The sequence below is a fragment of the Tachyglossus aculeatus genome, chromosome 2 (genome assembly GCF_015852505.1).
Source record: "Tachyglossus aculeatus isolate mTacAcu1 chromosome 2, mTacAcu1.pri, whole genome shotgun sequence".
NCBI lineage: Eukaryota > Metazoa > Chordata > Mammalia > Monotremata > Tachyglossidae > Tachyglossus > Tachyglossus aculeatus.
Window position 1 is genome coordinate 138,800,142 of NC_052067.1, and position 17,838 is coordinate 138,817,979.

Genomic DNA, 17,838 nt, shown 5'->3' on the forward strand with positions numbered 1-17,838 from the left:
GGGTAGGGACTGTCTCTATGTGATGTCAATTTGTACTTCCCAAGCGCTTAGTACAGTGCTCTGCACATAGTAAGCGCTCAATAAATACGATTGATTGATTGATTGATGTAGGCTGTACGGTCTTTGTGGGCAGGGAATGTGGCTTCCAACTCTGTTGGACTGTACTCTCCCAAAGTGCTCAGTACAGTGCTCTGCACTAAGTGCTCAATAAAGACCTTTGATCGATTGGACTATGATAGACTGATGTAATGGGTTTGGTCCTGTTCAAGTTATTCTACACAGCCTTGCAACAGGAGGATGCAACAAGAGAACAGGATGCATATCTTATACTACGGTCTCCCTCCTCTAGAGAGCTTTTCCAAATCAACAGCCTTTGAGCAACTCCCAAACCCCTAGAAACAGTTATTTAAGAATTGCTGTAGCAGAAGACTCTGCCTTAGAGGTCCACACATTTTTTTTTGTAAACAAAAATATTTATGTGCTTACTATGTGCCAGGCAGTATACTAAGCGCCAGGGTAGATACAAGTTAATCAGGTTGGACACAGTCTCTGTCCCACATAGGGCTCGAAGTCTTAATCCTCATTTTACAGATGAGATAGCTAAGGCACAGAGAAGTAAAGTGACTTGCCCAGGGTCACAAAGCAGACAAGGAGTAGAGCTGGGATTAGAACCCAGGACCTTCTGACTCCCAGGATAATGATGGCATTTATTAAGCGCTTACTATGTGCCAAGCACTGTTCTAAGCGCTGGGGAGGTTACAAGGTGATCAGGTTGTCCCACAGGGGGCTCACACTCTTAATCCCCATTTTACAGATGAGGGAACTGAGGCCCAGAGAAGTTAAGTGACTTGCCCAAAGTCACACAGCTGACAATTGGAGGAGCCAGGATTTGAACCCATGACCTCTGACTCCAAAGCCCGTGCTCTTTCCACTGAGCCACGCTGCTTCTATCCACCGCTTCTTGATTTATATTGGCAACAATTCGGCAATGCAGATCGAAATACTGTCAATGAGTTCTGTTACTTAGGCTGCAAACTGACCATCTATCTCACCGCCGACCCCTTGCCCATATCCCGCATTTGACATGCCCTCCCTCCTGAAATCTGATGGACACTTGCTCTCTCCCCCTTCAAAGCCTTATTGTAGGCACATCTCCTCCAAGATGCCTTCCCTGACTAAGCCCTCCTTTCCTCTTCTCCCACTCCTTTCTGCGTCACCCTGACTTGCTCCCTTTATTCAACCTCCCTTCCAACCCCTCAGCACTATTAACATATCTGCAATCTATTTATTTATTTATATTAATGTCTGTCTCTCCTTCTACAGCTTAAGCTTGTTGTGGGCAGGGAATGTGTCTGTTTACTGCTGTAGTGTACTCTCCCCAGGACTTTGTAAAGTGCTCTGCACACAGTAGATGCTCAATAAATACAACTGAATGAATGACTGAATGACCAGTGTCCAAGGAAAAAGAAAACCGAACCAAGAACGCCCACACATCCTTGGGGAGAATCATCATCATTATCATCAATCGTATTTATTGAGCGCTTACTGTGTGCAGAGCACTGTACTAAGCGCTTGGGAAGTACAAATTGGCAACATATAGAGACAGTCCCTTCCCAACAGTGGGCTCACAGTCTAAAAGGGGGAGACAGAGAACAAAACCAAACATACTAACAAAATAAAATAAATAGAATAGATATGTACAAGTAAAATAAATAAATAAATAAATAGAGTAATAAATATGTACAAACATATATACATACATACAGGTGCTGTGGGGAAGGGAAGGAGGTAAGATGGGGGGGATGGAGAGAGGGACGAGGGGGAGAGGAGGGAAGGGGCTCAGTCTGGGAAGGCCTCCTGGAGGAGGTGAGCTCTGGGCGTGCGGCTCCAGATCAAACCAAAAACCTACAGGGCCAACCTTCTCAACTACTGCGAGACCTGGACTTAATAGTAATTAGGGTAGTTGTTAAGTGCTTAATATGTGCCAAGCACCGTTCTAAACGCCGGCGAGCCACGGCTGGATTTGCTCCGGTGTTCTTACGGGATAGATTCTACATCAAGCGGTAAGATAGGAGCATAAGATTGAAGTTCTGTCTCAGTCGGTCTCCTAGCCTTGAAGCTGGGCTCACCTTGCCACAGCTGCGCTGGGTGGGGGCACGTGAGGAGAATGAGAGACCGCAGAAGACCCTCACGGCTGCTGGATGGACAGCTGACATTGGGAATCTGGAAGAAACGAGGGCAGAGGAAACCGTGTTCAGGACCCGGTAAAAGAAAGCCTCGGACGAGGTTGCATCCCAGTTGAGAAGTGGGAGTCGACTGCTGATGACAGCCCAGCATGGCTCACTGCCACCAAGAAGGGTGTGGCTCTTTTTGAGAAAAAACTTTGTAAAGAATGACAGACAAGAGGTGCTGCTAACATTAAACATAATGAGGCAACAAAGGACAGCCCTTTTTGGGTGTGGATTCCACATTGATCTTTTTAGCCTTATTACCACCACATCTCCTCCAAGAGGCCTTCCCTGATTACCTGCTCATTTCCCCTACTCCCTCGCCCTTGGATTTGTATCCTTTATTCACTCCACCTCCAGCCCCACAGCACTTCTGCTTATATCTATAATCTATTTTAATGTCTGTTTCCCCCCTGGACTGTAAGCTCCTTTCATTCATTCAATCATATTTACTGAGTGCTTACTGTGTGCCGAGCACTGTACTAAGCGCCTGGGAAGTACAAGTTGGCAACAAACAGAGACGGTCCCTACCCAACAACGGGCTCACAGTCTAGATGGGCCTGGAACTTGTCCACCGATTCTGTCCCAAGCAATTAGTCCAATGCTCTGTACCCATTATGTGCCCCCCAAAATACCATTGACTGATTGACTGATTCGGCCAGACTGGCATAGATGACTGTCACTGCCAGTGGTGGCATCTCTGGATATGAAGGACGCTTTTATAAATGCGGACACTCACCTGGGCAGAAGTGGTCAGTTTGGAGAGGCCCAGAGGCCCATCTCTAGGATGGATCACGGAAGAAGAAAGGGCTCAGGGTGGGCTGACACTGCAGAGCAGGGAGTCTGGGCCCTGGGTTCCGTTCTCGGCACCCTCTCCAACTCCTAGACCTCCGGCTGGCCTCCGTCCGGCAGCTAGGCGTCTTCTCCCCGGCCTCGCCACCAGAGTCAAATACCTTTTGCCCTCTGACCCATCAAATTTAGAGGGCTTGATGGAGCCCTCTATAAACTACGTTGTGAAAGATTACAGATTCAAGATAAGGCTGTCAGCCTTTAGGGAGTAGGGATTGTATTTCTGCCTCCTCCTCCTCTTCCTCCTCCTCTCTCAGGTTCTGACTTGTGGATGGACAGCAGGGAGGGGTCGGGCCACCAGACAAAGGGGCAGGTTTCAGGGCCATCAGTCGGTCAGTCAGTCAATCGTATTTACTGAGCACTTTTTGTGTGTAGAGCACTGTCCCAAGAGCTCAGGGGAGTACAATATAATAATTTATTATTATTGTATTTGTTAAGGGCTTACTATATGCCAAGCACTAAGTACCAGGGTAGATTAAAGGTAATCAGGTTGGCATGTGGGGCTCACAGTATTAATCCCCATTTTACAGATGAGGAAGTGAGGCACAGGAAAGTTAAGTGGCTTTCCTAAGGTCACACAGCAGCCAAGTGGCGGAGGCGGGATTAGAACCCATGTCCTCTGACTCCCAAGCCCATGCTCTTTCTGCTAAGCCCCTCTGTTTCTCATAGACCATGCTTCCCCACTCCTCAGGGAACTCCAGTGGTTGCCCATCCACCTCCGCATCACACAAAAACTACTCACCATTGGCTTTAAAGCACTTAATCATCTTGTCCCCTCCTAGCTCACCTCACTACTCTCCTCCTACAACCCGACTTGCACACTTCATTCCTCTAATGCTACCGATCTCACTGAACCTCAATCTCATCTATCTTGCCGCCGACATATCGCCCATATCCTACCTATGGCCTGGAATGCCCTCCCTCCTCATTTCAGGCAGATAATTGCTCTCCCCCGCTTCAGAGCTTTATTGGCGGCACATCTCCCCCAAGAAGCCTTCTCTAAGCCCTCCTCCTACTCCCTCTGTGCCACTCTTATATTGCTCCTTCACTCATCCTCCCTCCCACCCCCACAGCACATATGTATACATCTGTATATATAGGTCTAATTTATTTACTTATTTATTTATAATAACGTCTGTCTCCTCCTCTAGACTGTGAGCTCCTGTGGGCAGGAATGTGCCTGTTTGCTGTTATATTGTACTCTCCCAAGCACTTGATACAGTGCTTTGCACACAGTAAGCCCTCAATAAATACAAATGAATGAATAATAAAATGGACAAATTCCCTGCCCACAACAAGCTTATAGTCTAAAGGGTAGTTTACAGCCACCCCACATCACCTAGGCTGCCTGGGGCCACATTAGGTACCGTGATGACACTAGCCCAAGGAGTGCAGCTGAATGTTGGCCGTGAATACAAACCTTGAGCTTTCTTACGGACCCCTTCACCCCTCTCCACCGAGTTGAGCTCCATCCCCATCCCAAGGTCCCAGCCCACCCTGGACCAGCCCCAGCTGCTGTTGGGGGAAATGAGTCATCAGCAAAGGGAGCACTGAGCTCGGCTCTCCTGGCTGTGCGTGCCGGGGTGGGGGCGAGCCAGGCCCCGGGCGGCACGGCCCCAGGCAACCCTGCCTGCCGGGTGGAGGCAGAACCGCATTACTGGGAAACAGGATTATCTCAAGGAGCAGATTCCAAATGGGATTAGAAATGACGCTTGGTTACAGGGAGATAATCGGTGGATGGCGGCAGTGGGAGGAAGGTCCAGATCTAGCCAGAGGATTCGGGGGGTCCGGGCACCCACCTCTCCCCTTCCCGACAAGCCCTGTGCTAGATCAAACGACAGTCAGCCAGGCACCACGGTACTGAAATCAGCAGAAGGTCTTCCCCTCCACCCTTAGTCCTTGCTTTTCTGCTTGTCCTGCACCCCCAGATCCCTCTCCATCCCACCTCGGGCACCCCTGGGCCCCTCTCTAACCAGCCACTCCAACCCTATTTTAATACTAATACTACCACTACTAATCATAATTGTGGTTGTCAAGTGCTTACTGTGTGCCAGGCACTTTACTAAGCTCTGGGGTGGACAGAAGCAAATCAGGTTGGACACAGTCCCTTTTCCACATCGGGCTCACGGTCTTGATCCCCATTTTACAGATGGGGTAACCGAGGCCCAGAGAAGTGAAGTGTCTTGCCCAAGGTCACCCAGCAGACAAGTGGCAGGGCTGGGATTAGAAACCACGACCTTCTGGCTCCCATGCCTGTGCTCTCCCCACTATGCCATGCCTTCCCTCTGATGGTCCCTGTGCCTACTCCCCAGACTGGTACCGGCTTCTTCCGGGGACTGGACATTTGGCCGCCTGAGCCACCCGGCAGGGGTAGGTACCGGGCAGGATCAGTCCCCTCCCCAGTCTGAGCAGTTTGGTGGGTAGAAAGCACAGCCAGTGAATCCAGCCGCTGGCCGGGCTGGAATGGGCAGGAGGAGGAAGGGAAAGAAGAGAAAGAGGAGGAGGAGGGTGGATGACACAAAGTCCACAAGGAGCGAGGCTTCCTTGATGTTTCCCAAAGACACCCTGGGGCACCTGCCCCAAGCAACCAAGAGCCCTACAGCCCCCACAGCCACGACAAGGACACAGCCTAACCCACGTGGACACGAAGCAGATCTGCTTTTCATCGGGGCCAACGGGTCCTGACTGGCAGGCTACCGAGAGCAGCTGTGCCATGCTGGAGCCCTGCGGGGCTGGAAGATGCGAGGCTGGACTTGGGCAGGCAAGGCAGGAGCCCTCTGCCGCTAGCCAATGCTGCGATCTGCTAGCCTGGGCAAATGGAAGGGTGGGGAAAAGAAAGGAAAGGAAGTCCCGGGGAGTCCTGGGATCAGCATGGAGGCAGGGCGAGCGGCCCGTAGTTTCTGGGGCTGGTTGCATCTGCGCTGCTTAAGGCCTACTGGCTTGGCATGAGGCTTCCCCGATGCAGACTCATGCAAAAAGGAAGCTTCCCCCAGAAAAACGCTCAACCCAAATATTCTCCTCTGATACAGACCCACTGTATCTTAACCCAAGGAGAAGGGGATGTGAAGGGCGGCTCCTACGACTGAGCAGCATTGCACTTTTCAAAAGTCCCGGAATCGAGTGGAGAGAAAGGCTAGAAATAAATGAATGATGGAAGAGGGGGGCCGCCCGCCGGAGGAGACCGGTCCAAATGGACCAAGCCCTGCTCTGGTGCCTGGAAGGCCCTGGTAAATGGGGGTGAGCAAGCCATTAGCCCGTTTGGGTGCCTGGTCCTGGCTCCTCTGGGGTCTGATGCAACGTGCTGTTGCCTAGACGCTGTCTGTCATGGAGCCGGGGAGCGAGGCGGTGCTGGGGAATGTCAAACAGCTAGCCCTGCCCCGCTGCTCTCCCTTTACTCTCCACTCACTCCATTCCTTCCACCCCGAGAGAAAGTTCCAGAAGGGAGCGAGCCTTTAATCAAGCTTCCTTCAGGGCTTAGTGACCGAGGATGGGTCAAGTGGCGTTTTGGTAATTAAGAAACTATCTGGATGGACAAAGCACTTTTTCTGAGGAAAATTTTCCCATAGAAATACCCGTCTTTGGGGGTCGACTGGGCGTGGTGGAGTGGGCCCCGGTTGCAGCAGCAGCAGCAGCAGCAGCAGCAGGGCTGACGCCTGAGGATGGGCTGAAGCCCTTGGGAACTCGGTCCGCCCCGCTCCCGTTTCAGGTTGCCCAGGCCTCCCGGGGCCAGCCCTGCTGACGGACAGAGGCTGTGTCAGATTTTTCGACCCCATGGGCATCCCCATCCTCGTCTCTGCCTCCTGCCACCCGCGGCACTCCTGGCATTGTGAGTAGGCCACCTCCCACCCACTTTTCAGTCTCTGGGGACAGTGGGGGATGGGAGTGGGGGTACCGTCCCAGTAGGAACTGGTTAATGACTTAGACCTTGGCCTAATGGAAGTGGACCTGGATTCTAGGTCCCTTCCCCTCCCCACAGCACCTGTATATATGTATATATGTTTGTATTTATTACTCTATTTATTTATTTATTTTATCTGTACATATTTATTCTATTTATTTTATTTTGTTAATATGTTTTGTTTTGTTGTCTGTCCCCCCCTTCTAGACTGTGAGCCCGCTGTTGGGTATGGACCGTCTCTATATGTTGCCAACTTGGACTTCCCAAGTGCTTAGTACAGTGCTCTGCACACAGTAAGCACTCAATAAATATGACTGAATGAATGAATGAATTCTAGTCTCAGCTTTGCAACCCTAGACAAGGTGTCAGACACCTTCTCTGGGCTTCGGATTCCTATGATTTAAAATGGGAAAGGGGGGGGGGGGGGGAGAGAGAGAGAGAGAGAGAGAGAGAGAGAGAGAGAGAGAGAGAGAGAGAGAGAGAGAGAGAGAGAGAGAGAGAGAGAGAGAGAGAGAGAGAGAGAGAGAGAGAGAGAGAGAGAGTGTACGCACGAACATGCACATACAACCAGCAAGGAAGTTAACGGGATGGGAAGAATCCCTGTTTCCCCCAACCTCCTGGGGACACCACAAGGATGAGATAAGAATTTTTTTTTCTTTTATGGTATCTGTTAAGCACTTATTATGTGCCAGGCATTTTTTCTTTTTAGGGTATTTGTTAAGCACTTACCATATGCAAAGCACTGTTCTAAGCGCTGGGGGGATACAAGGTAATCAAGTTGTGCCACGTGGTGCCCACAGTCTTAATCCCCATTTTACAGATGAGGGAACTGAGGCCCAGAGAAGTGAAGTGACTTGCCCAAAGTCACATAGCTGACAGCTGGTGGAGCCGGGATTTGAACCCATGACCTCTGACTCCAAAGCCCGGGCTCTTTCCACCGAGGCACGCATTGTACTAAGTACTGGGATAGATACAAGATAATTGGTTGGACACAGTCCCTGTCCCACATAGGATACACAGTCTTAATCCCCAATGTACAAGATGAGGAAATTCTTAATCCCCAGTGTACAGATGAGGAAACCGAGGCCCAGGGAAGTGAACTGACTTGCCCAAGGTCACACAGCAGGCAACTGGAGGAGCCAGGATTAGAACCTCTAACACGCAGGCCCAGGCTCTTTCCACTAGGCCAACCTGCTTCTCAAAGCCGCTTAGTACAGTGCTCTGCACACAGTAAGCGCTCAATAAATACGATTGAATGACTGACTGACGGAATGATTGAATGAATGAATGAATGAAACGCAGCCCGGACACACAGTGACTGTATCTGTGGCTCGGCCTGCCGTAGCGCAGGACCTAGGACTGTCCCTCTGCTGCCCACAGTGGGCTCAGAGCTCGGCCGGCATTCGAGAGCTCCCGGGCCCCAAGCCGGAGGGGGGCAACTAGCCACAGCACCCCTCGCCCCAGGCCAGCCTGCCGCCCGCCCCCACGGAGCTGGGCCCGTTCTGGTCCGGCAGCCGCCCGGAATGGTCCACCCGGTCACACTCCGCCGCCGGCCATTGTCCCCCGCAGAGGGGGGAGGTGTCCGGGCCACCCCTCCGCGGACGGGCAAACAACGCGGCCTGCGGCCGCTCGGACATCAAAGTTGGGCAAACAGAGCCGGCCCCCGCCCGCCTCCCCGCCCCGCGAGGCCTGCAAAGGAGCTGGGCGCGGGGGTCATGACTCCCAGCTGGCCAGAGCATACATCAAAGTGCGCACCACACACGAACTCCGCACACGGATTCAGGCCGCCTCGCCCGACAGCGGATATTCCGCCTTTGTGCTCCGCTTTAATCCTGTGTTTTCCCAAGTAATTACGCCTCTTTGCTTATGAACTTGTGGCTGAGGGAGGCAGCCCCGAGGGGCGATGCCATCAAAGCCCCCTCCAGCGTCTGGCCCACGTTGGCAGAAATTGGATTTCTTTACCCTGCCTTTCTCTCGAAAATAAAAACTAATTGAATTTAGTGGTCGCCTAAATCTATCTCTGAGGACCCTTTAAGGTTTCAAGGAGGCACGGGGATCGTCCTGGGAACGGAGGCCCCGGCCTGTGGAGCGGAGGCAGCCCGAACTGGTCCCACGGGTGCCAGGCTCCTGACCACGCGACTCTGGCCGGGAAATGCCAAGGTTGCGAGCCCAACTCCCCCGGGGGAGAGTGCAGAGAGGAAGGCACCCTTTCTCTCCCTGGTCACATCCCCCGGATTCCTGGGGTACTACTGGGTCCCTGCCCCGAGGGGGATAGTGGTGCCGGCACCGCCTCTGACCAGGTCAGGTCCCGGTCCGGTAAGGACTGTTGACACCGTCAGCAGCACCTACAACTGGGAAGGACAACTGCACAACTGCAGCCACCTTCACAGGCAAGCACGCATCCACACCCACGCCTGTGGGCACACAGACACACATACACAGACACGTTAAAAAAACAGTTCCTCTGGCGGGGCAAACAGTGCCCATGGCAGCAAGCAGCAGGCCACCCAGCCAAGGGCGCATCAGGGCAAAGAGATGAGAAGGAAGGCGGTCTGCAGGGCACCCTAGATTTACCAGGGAGACAGAGGTGTGAAGAAACTAGTCGGAAGCAGAATGGTTGAAACCTGGGGAGACGGAGCAGACTGCAGGGGCCACCGTGGTGGCTCTGCTGGCCAAGGGACAGCAGGGACAGGCAGGCCACCATGAGCGAGCCTCCCACCTGGATGCGGTCATGAGGCACGGCACTGTGGAACGAGCACACCTCTGACACCGCAACTTGGCCTGGACACCCAGGGTCAGGGTGCGGGGAAATGCGGAAGACAGATTTGGTGTCAAGGGGATGGGCCGCAAGGGCAAGCTTTCAGTGAGTTGGGGGAGTCGGAGGCAGGCAGGCCTAGAGGCCCAGCCACCAGGGGAAGGAAACTCCGGAGGATCCTATGAGCGGCATATCCCTTCGACGGGCTACAAGGGACACGGGCAGACCCCAACCCCTCTCACGCTCGGTCCTGAACAGATCTGGCCAGCCAGTCCTTCCTACCCCGGCTGCCTTTGGGGCAAGCCCATCCCATTCCCTCGAGCCAGGAAGGCCCCTGGCCAGTCAGTCACCTACGCCAGCCCCCAGCTTGTGCACAGTTTCTGAAGAAGTCACCCTAATTCTGCCAGGTAGGAAGTTTCTCTCCTTCCCAATAGCCTTGGCCCCATTATCTGGGCATCCCCAAGGTCAGAGAGCAGCTGTTCAATGTCACCCATCCACTCTCCCTTACAAATACGACTGAAGGAACGAACGAATGAACCCAGTTCGAACTGGTGCGCTGGTCACGACGGTCACTCACTCACCTGTGGTTCCTGCTGATGGCGGCCACCATGAGTGGCGTCCAGCCGAGTTTGTGCCGCACGTTGACATCTGTGCCTTCCGACAGCAGCCTGCAGCGGGGACAAAATAAGGGGAGTTCAGGGCGGGCAGACACAAGTTGAGGAAGGATCTGGGCCGGGGGACTGGGCTGTGGCCAGAACCCCCAGATCCCCGAGCCCAGTGGTGGTCCCAGCAGGGGCGGCCCCGCTCTTACAGGGAGGTTGCAGAGGCCCTGGCACCCGAATGGCAGGGACTCGAGTGAGCCCGGGTGAGACTGGGTTACTGGCCCGCAGCTCTCATCGTACCTCAATCTCGTCTATCTCGCCATCAATTAATTAATAAAGGTATTTGTTAAGCGCTTACTATGTGCAAAGCACTGTACTAATTGTTGGGATAGAAATAATACAATTAGAATAGACACAGTCCATCAACCTCTTGCCCACGTCCTGCCTCTGGCCGGGATCGCCCTCCCTCCTTATATCCAACAGACAATTACTCTCCCCACTTTCAAAGTCTTATTGAAGGCCCATCTTCTCATCATCATCATCAATCGTATTTATCGAGCGCTTACTGTGTGCAGAGCACTGTACTAAGCGCTTCTCCTAGAGGCCTTCTCTGACTAGGCCCTCCTTTCCCCTTCTCCCACTCCCTTGTGTCACCCTGACTCGTCCCTTTATTCACCCCCCTTCCCAGCCCCAAATCACTTATGTAACATATCTGAAATTTATCTATTTATTTAATGTCTGTCTCCACCTCTAGACCTTAAGCTTGCTGTGGACAGGGAATGTTGTTGGGTAGGGCCCGGCTTTATATGTTGCCGACTTGTACTTCCCAAGCGCTTAGTACAGTGCTCTGCACACAGTAAGTGCTCAATAAATATGAATGAATGAAGGAATCTCTGTTTACTTATATACTGTACTCTCCCAAGTGCTTACTACAGTGCTTTGCACATAGTAAACACTGAATAAATATGATTGAATTAAATGAAGTGAGGACCAGAGCCAGCGGCCTCCCAGTATCCTCTAACCCAGCCCGCTCTGGGGCCAATCATCAATCGTATTTATCATCAATCGTATTTATTGAGCGCTTACTATGTGCAGAGGCCAATCTTCTGTCAGCAGGGAAGCAGGGGTCTGCTACGATAATAATAATAATGATGGCATTTATTAAGCACTAACTATATGCAAAGAACTGTTCTAAGCGCTGGGAAGGTTACAAGGTGATCAGGTTGTCCCGCAGGGGGCTCACAGTCTTAATCCCCATTTTGCAGATGAGGTAACTGAGGCCCAGAGAAGTTAAGTGACTTGCCCGAAGTCACACAGCTGACAAGTGGCGAAGCTGGGATTTGAACCAATGACCTCTGACTCCAAAGCCCGGGCTCTTTCCACTGAGCCACGCTGCTTCTCACCACCACGATGGCACCTACACAAGGACAGACCAGAAGGGCTGGGCCTGAGCCCCACACCCTCTAGACTAAAGGAAGCCCAGGGAACGGACAACTAATATCTTTCAAGCGGCTGCTGCTGCTGCGGAGGCTTGTCACGGCCAGGGCCCGACCTGAGATCTTCTCGGGCCTCGGGAATCTCTGCACCCTTGCTGGACTGCCCCCCACGTCCTCTCGCTCTCCACATATAGAGATGCCACATCCAGGTGGTTCCCGAGCCAGAGATCCCCCGTGGGCTGGGGGGGACACTTGTGGAACAAAAGTAAGTTCAGCAGGGTCGTTGCTTTCTCCACGGAAGTATCCCATCCCCGGGGAAATCCCGGAGCTTGTGCCCTCCTAGCACTGACCCAGCAGGAGAGGCATCTGGGGAAACAACCGGCAGCCCCCTCATCGCTCTGGTCCTGGCTGTTCCACGAGTCGCCTAGAGCTCAGGGAGAGGTGGAGAAATGCTGCAGGGGTGAAGAGCTCATGAAAATTTACGTCGTCTTCCTCCTCCTGGTAACGCCCAACACCCCAACATGCTGCTGAGAAGCAGCATGGTCGAGTGGATACACCCCAGGCCCGGGAGTCAGAAGGTCATGGGTTCTAATCCCAGCTCCGCCACTTGTCTGATGTGGGACCTTGGGCAAGTCACTTCACTTCTCCGGACTGCAGCTCTCTCATCTGTCAAATGGGGATTAAGACTGTGAGCCCTGTGTGGGACAGGGCTGTACATATTTTGTACGTATTTTTTACTCTATTTATTTATTGATTTATTTTATTTGTACAATCTATTCTATTTATTTTATTTTGTTAGTATGTTTGGTTTTGTTCTTTGTCTCCCCCTTTTAGACTGTGAGCCCACTGTTGGGTAGGGACTGTCTCTATATGTTGCCAATTTGTACTTCCCAAGCGCTTAGTACAGTGCTCTGCACATAGTAAGCGCTCAATAAATACGATTGATGATGATGATGATGATGACGGGGACTGTGCTCAAACTGGATTATCTTGTATCTACCCCGGCATTTAGACAGTGCCTGGCACACAGTAAGTGCTTAACAGATACCATTATCATCATCATCATCATCCATGCATCTTGATGAGAGAAACCATGGAAACAGTCAGGATCCCAGTGACCGAGCCCTTCCGGGGTCTGCTGCCATGGATCTTCTCCAGCCAGCAATGAGGCACCAAAGATGCAATTCCCGGTTCCAGGGAAGGGTGCATTAAACTGTAAACTCCTCGAGGGCGGGAAATGTGTTTTTTTCCTTTTGATACAGTCTTCCATGCGTTCAGAACAGTGCCCAATAAATGCCACTAACTGATTGATAAAGAGGACCAGGAGACTGTACCCCTCTGAAGCAAACTTGCAGGGATCTTTTCTTCCAACTCTCTACTGTGCTGTACTCACCCAATCACTTAGTACAGTGCTCTGCACACAATAAGTGCTCAATAAATAACACTGCCTGGAGGGAGCCAACCACTGGTCTAGGCAAGATGAAGAGAAAGGATGGCCATTACCATGCTTCTGTGGGAGAGCTGGGCAGACCCCATGGAGGCACCCGAGCCCTTTAGTCTTGCCCATTCGCAGGGTCCCACAGACCTGGCCCCACGCCCTGGCTCCCGTTCCTATGCCCGGATGCCAGCGACGGGTGGGAAAATGCAAGCCAAAGTTAAAATAAAATAACATGCAGAGAAAATAAAGTGGGTCTAGTACCAGGGTGCCTCCCATATATTCCTAGATTAAATAATATTAACTTTCATTCATTCATTCAATCGTATTTATTGAGAGCTTACTGTGTGCAGAGCACTGTACTAAGCGCTTGGGAAGTACAAGTTGGCAACATATAGAGACGGTCCCTACCCAACAGTGGGCTCACAGTCTAGAAGGGGGAGACAGACAACAAAACAAAACATATTAACAAGGTAAAATAAATAGAATAAACATGTACAAATAAAATAAATAAAATGAGTAATAAATACGTACACACATATATACATACTTACAGGTGCTGTGGGGAGGGGAAGGAGGTAAGGCAGGGGGGATGGGGGATGTCAGTTATATATAGAGGAATCAGGAGGAAGTAGCGACAGCCTGTTAGTCTTTGATCCTGCTCTTAGATTGGAAGCCCCTTGAGGGACAATGACCCGCTCTAATTCCCACCAGGAATTCTAATTCTTCCAGTGTTTAGTACAGTGCTCTGCACACAGCAAGTGCTTAATAAACACTGTCACAACCAGCACAACTACTACTGCTGCTGCAGAGGAGGAAGAGACCCCTGTAGCCTCCACAACCAGGAGACCCTGTAGCTCATTCCTTTTTCTGGGCTGTCACCCCCTTTTTAAAAGGTATTTGTTAAGCACTTACTATGTGCCAAGCACTGTACTAAGCACTGGGGTAGATACAATATAATTCATTCATTCAATCATATTTATTGAGTGCTTACTGTGCGCAGAGTACAGTACTAAGCACTTGGGAAGTACAAGAGAAGCAGGGCGGCTCAGTGGAAAGAGCACGGGCTTGGAGTCAGAGGTCATGGGTTCAAATCCCAACTCCGCCAATTGTCAGCTGTGTGACTTTGGGCAAATCACTTCACTTCTCTGGGTCTCAGTTACCTCATCTGTAAAATGGGGATTAAGACTGTGAGCCCCCCGTGGGACAACCTGATCACCTTGTATCCTCCACAGCGCCTAGAACAGTGCTTTGCACATAGTAAGTGCCTAATAAATGCCATTATTATTATTACTATTATTATTATTATTATTATTATTACAAATCGGCAATATACAGAGACGGTCCCTACCCAACAACGGGCTCAAGTTGGACACAGTCCACGTCCCATATGGGGCTCAGAGTGGGATATTTTACAGATGAGGGAACTGAAGCCAGAGAAGTCCAGTGACTTGCCCACAGTCACACAGCATTCATTTATTCAATCATATTTATCGAGCGATTACTGTGTGCAGAGCACTCTCCTAAGCTCCTGGAGGGTACAATACAAAAATAAACAGCTACATTCCCTGCCCACAATGAGCTTACAAACTAGAGGCAGACAACTGGCGGAGCCGGGATCAGAACGCAGGTCCTTCTGACTTGCAGGGCTGTGCCCTAACCATTACACCACGCTGCCCCTCCAGCAGAATGCCCATTCTCCCCTCCCACGCCGAGTGCACTTGTTCCACTGTTCCAACCCTGAGCACAGACAGTACCGCTAACTGAGCCCAGAAGGTGGTTTGGCGGGGAGGAGATTGAGGGGCCGGGGGGCAGGAGGACAGATACAAGGACACTTCAGGTCATCATCATCATCAATCGTATTTATTGAGCGCTTACTATGTGCAGAGCACTGTACCAATGATCTGGGGGTTCGATCTGGAGCGATGCTATCCAGATGGGAGATATCCCATCCTCCCACAGGGGCCCCATCCTCCCTTCAAAGACCTACTGAGAGCTCACCTTCTCCAGGAGGCCTTCCCAGACTGAGCCCCCTCTTTCCTCTCCCCCTCCCCATACTTCCTTCCCCTCCCCACAGCACCTGTACATATGTTTATACAGATTTATTACTCTATTTTACTTGCACATATTTACTATTCTATTTATTTTGTTGATGATGTGCATCTAGCTGTACTATTTATTCTGATGACTTGACACCTGTCCACATGTTTTGTTTTGTTGTCTGTCTCCCCCTTCTAGACTGTGAGCCCACTGCTGGGTAGGGACTGCCTCTATATGTTGCCAACTTGTACTTCCCAAGCGCTTAGTACAGTGCTCTGCACGCAGAAAGCGCTCAATAAATACAATTGAATGAATGAATGAATCTGGGGAACCATTTTGGGCCGCCCTGTCTACCCACTCACTGCTACCCTGCTCTCTCTTGGTGTGCATCTCTTCAGCTTGAAAAGTCCTAATCCCCTGGATGGCTTATAAAAGAAACACACATTCGATGGTATTTATTGGGTGCTTTCTGTGTGCAGAGCCCAGTACTAAGCGCTTGGGAGAGTACAATACAATAAAAGACATCCCCTGCTCACAACGAGCTTATAGTCTATACGGGGAGACAGACATTAATGTAAATAAATCAATTACACTTTGCACATAGTAAGCGCTTAATAAATGCCATCATTATTATTAAGTGCTGTGGGGCCAGGAGAGGGGGATGAATAAAAGAAGCAAGTCAGGGCGAAGCAGAAGGGAGTGGGAGAAGAGGAAAGGAGGGCTTAAAGAAACCTTAAGAGAAGCAGCGTGGTTCAGTGGAAAGAGCACGGGCTTTGGAGTCAGGGATCACGCGTTCAAATCCTGGCTCCGCCAATTGTCAGCTGTGTGACTTTGTGCAAGTCACTTAACTTCTCTGGGCCTCAGTTCCCTCATCTGTAAAATGGGGATTAAGACTGTGAGCCCCTCGTGGGACAAAATGACCACCTTGTAACCTCCCCAACGCTTAGAACGGTGCTTTGCACATAGCGAGCACTTAATACATGCAATCATTATTATTATTATTATTATTCTCCGCCTGCCTGAGCCTCCTGGGGACCTCCCCCATTTCCAGTGCTTGTCCAGATCTGCTGTCAGGAGAGGAGATCCACTGGCTGGCTCTGAATGCCAGCCATTTTTTTTTTAATGGCATTTATTAAGCTCGTACTATGTGCAAAGCACTGTTCTAAGCGCTGAGCACTGATCTAAGCGATGCCTGCCCTTCCCACCCCCGGCTCCAGCAGGAGAGCCGCTGTCGCTGCGCCTGGCAGAAGGCCAGGGGTTGGGTCCAGGCCGCGGGCTAGAGGGGTCTCTTAGGCAGCCTCTGCCCAACAGATTGGGTGCACGGCGCTGAGGCCTGGCTCTCCAGAGGGAGGGGGAAAGCGGGCCTAGCCGCTTCCTCTCGGGAAAAGCACCGGGGCACGGAGAGGAGCCGATCCAGGCCAGCCCCTACCCCTGTGCTGCCCTGGGGGGACGTGAGCTCCGCCTGACTTTCCCTTCCATCCGGAGCGGACTCCGCGGCCCCCTAACCCCCGGCCAGATGTGGCTCCCATTCTCCACCGGGCCCCGAGTTCCGGGTGAGCGGTTCGGCCTCACTCCGGCAGAAGGCTGGGCCCGCGGGGCACGTTGGAGCCTGGGCTCGGGCGCCGGGACGCGCTCGGTGCTCCCCCCCGACAGGTGGGTGGCGGAGGGAGGGCGGGAGGGGACCTGGAAACTTGAACTTTTGGAACAACAATGACATCTGTTCCAAGCAGCACCCCCTCCCCAAACGCGGGCCTAGGTAACAGTTGGGACGGCGGCGAGGGCCTCCAGCCAGTCACTCGATCTGATTTATTGAGCACTTACCGTGCGCAGAGCACTGTACGAAGTCCTTGGGAGAGTAAAATATAACAATATAATAATAATAATAATGATTGCATTTATTATGCGCTTACTATGTGCAAAGCACTGTTCTAAGTGCTGGGGAGGATACAAGGCGATCAGGTTGTCCCACGAGGGGCTCACAGTCTTCATCCCCATTTTACAGATGAGGGAACCGAGGCACAGAGAAGTTAGAGAAGCAGCGTGGCTCTAATGGAAAGAGCCCGGGCTTTGGAGTCAGAGGTTGTGGGGTCAAACCCCGGCTCCGCCAGTTGTCAGCTGTGTGACTTTGGGCAAGTCACTTAACTTCTCTGGGCCTCAGTTCCCTCATCTGTAAAATGGGGATTAAGACTGTGAGCCCCCCCGTGGGACAACCTGATCATCTTGTAACCTCCCCAGCGCTTAGAACAGTGCTTTGCACATAGTAAGCGTTTAAAAATGCCATTATTATTATTATTATTAAGTGACTTGTCCAAAGTCACACAGCTGCCAATTGGAGGAGCCGGAATTTGAACCCATGACCTCTGATTCCACAGCCCTTGCTCTTTTCACTGAGCCAAGCTGCTTTTCCAGCAGACACATATAACAGACACATTCCCTGCTCACAGAGAGCATACAGTCTAGAGGAGGGGAAGACAGATATTAATAGACATAAATAAATGACAGATACGTACTTAAGTGTCTGAGGCTGGGAGAGGGGATGAATCAAGGGAGCAAGTCAGGGTGATGTGGTCTCTCGCCCACTCGCCCAGCAATTAG

General features: G+C 51.6%; 1 protein-coding gene across 1 annotated transcript in view; it reads right to left on the minus strand.

Annotated features, from left to right (window-relative positions):
• The window catches only part of CLPB (caseinolytic mitochondrial matrix peptidase chaperone subunit B), a 144,881-nt gene that overhangs the window by 107,380 nt on the left and 19,663 nt on the right, over window positions 1-17,838 (minus strand). Inside the window, exon 4 of the mRNA XM_038765061.1 lies at window positions 10,312-10,398. Coding sequence (XP_038620989.1) covers window positions 10,312-10,398 — 87 coding nt within the window. The remainder of the gene's footprint in view (window positions 1-10,311; window positions 10,399-17,838) is intronic.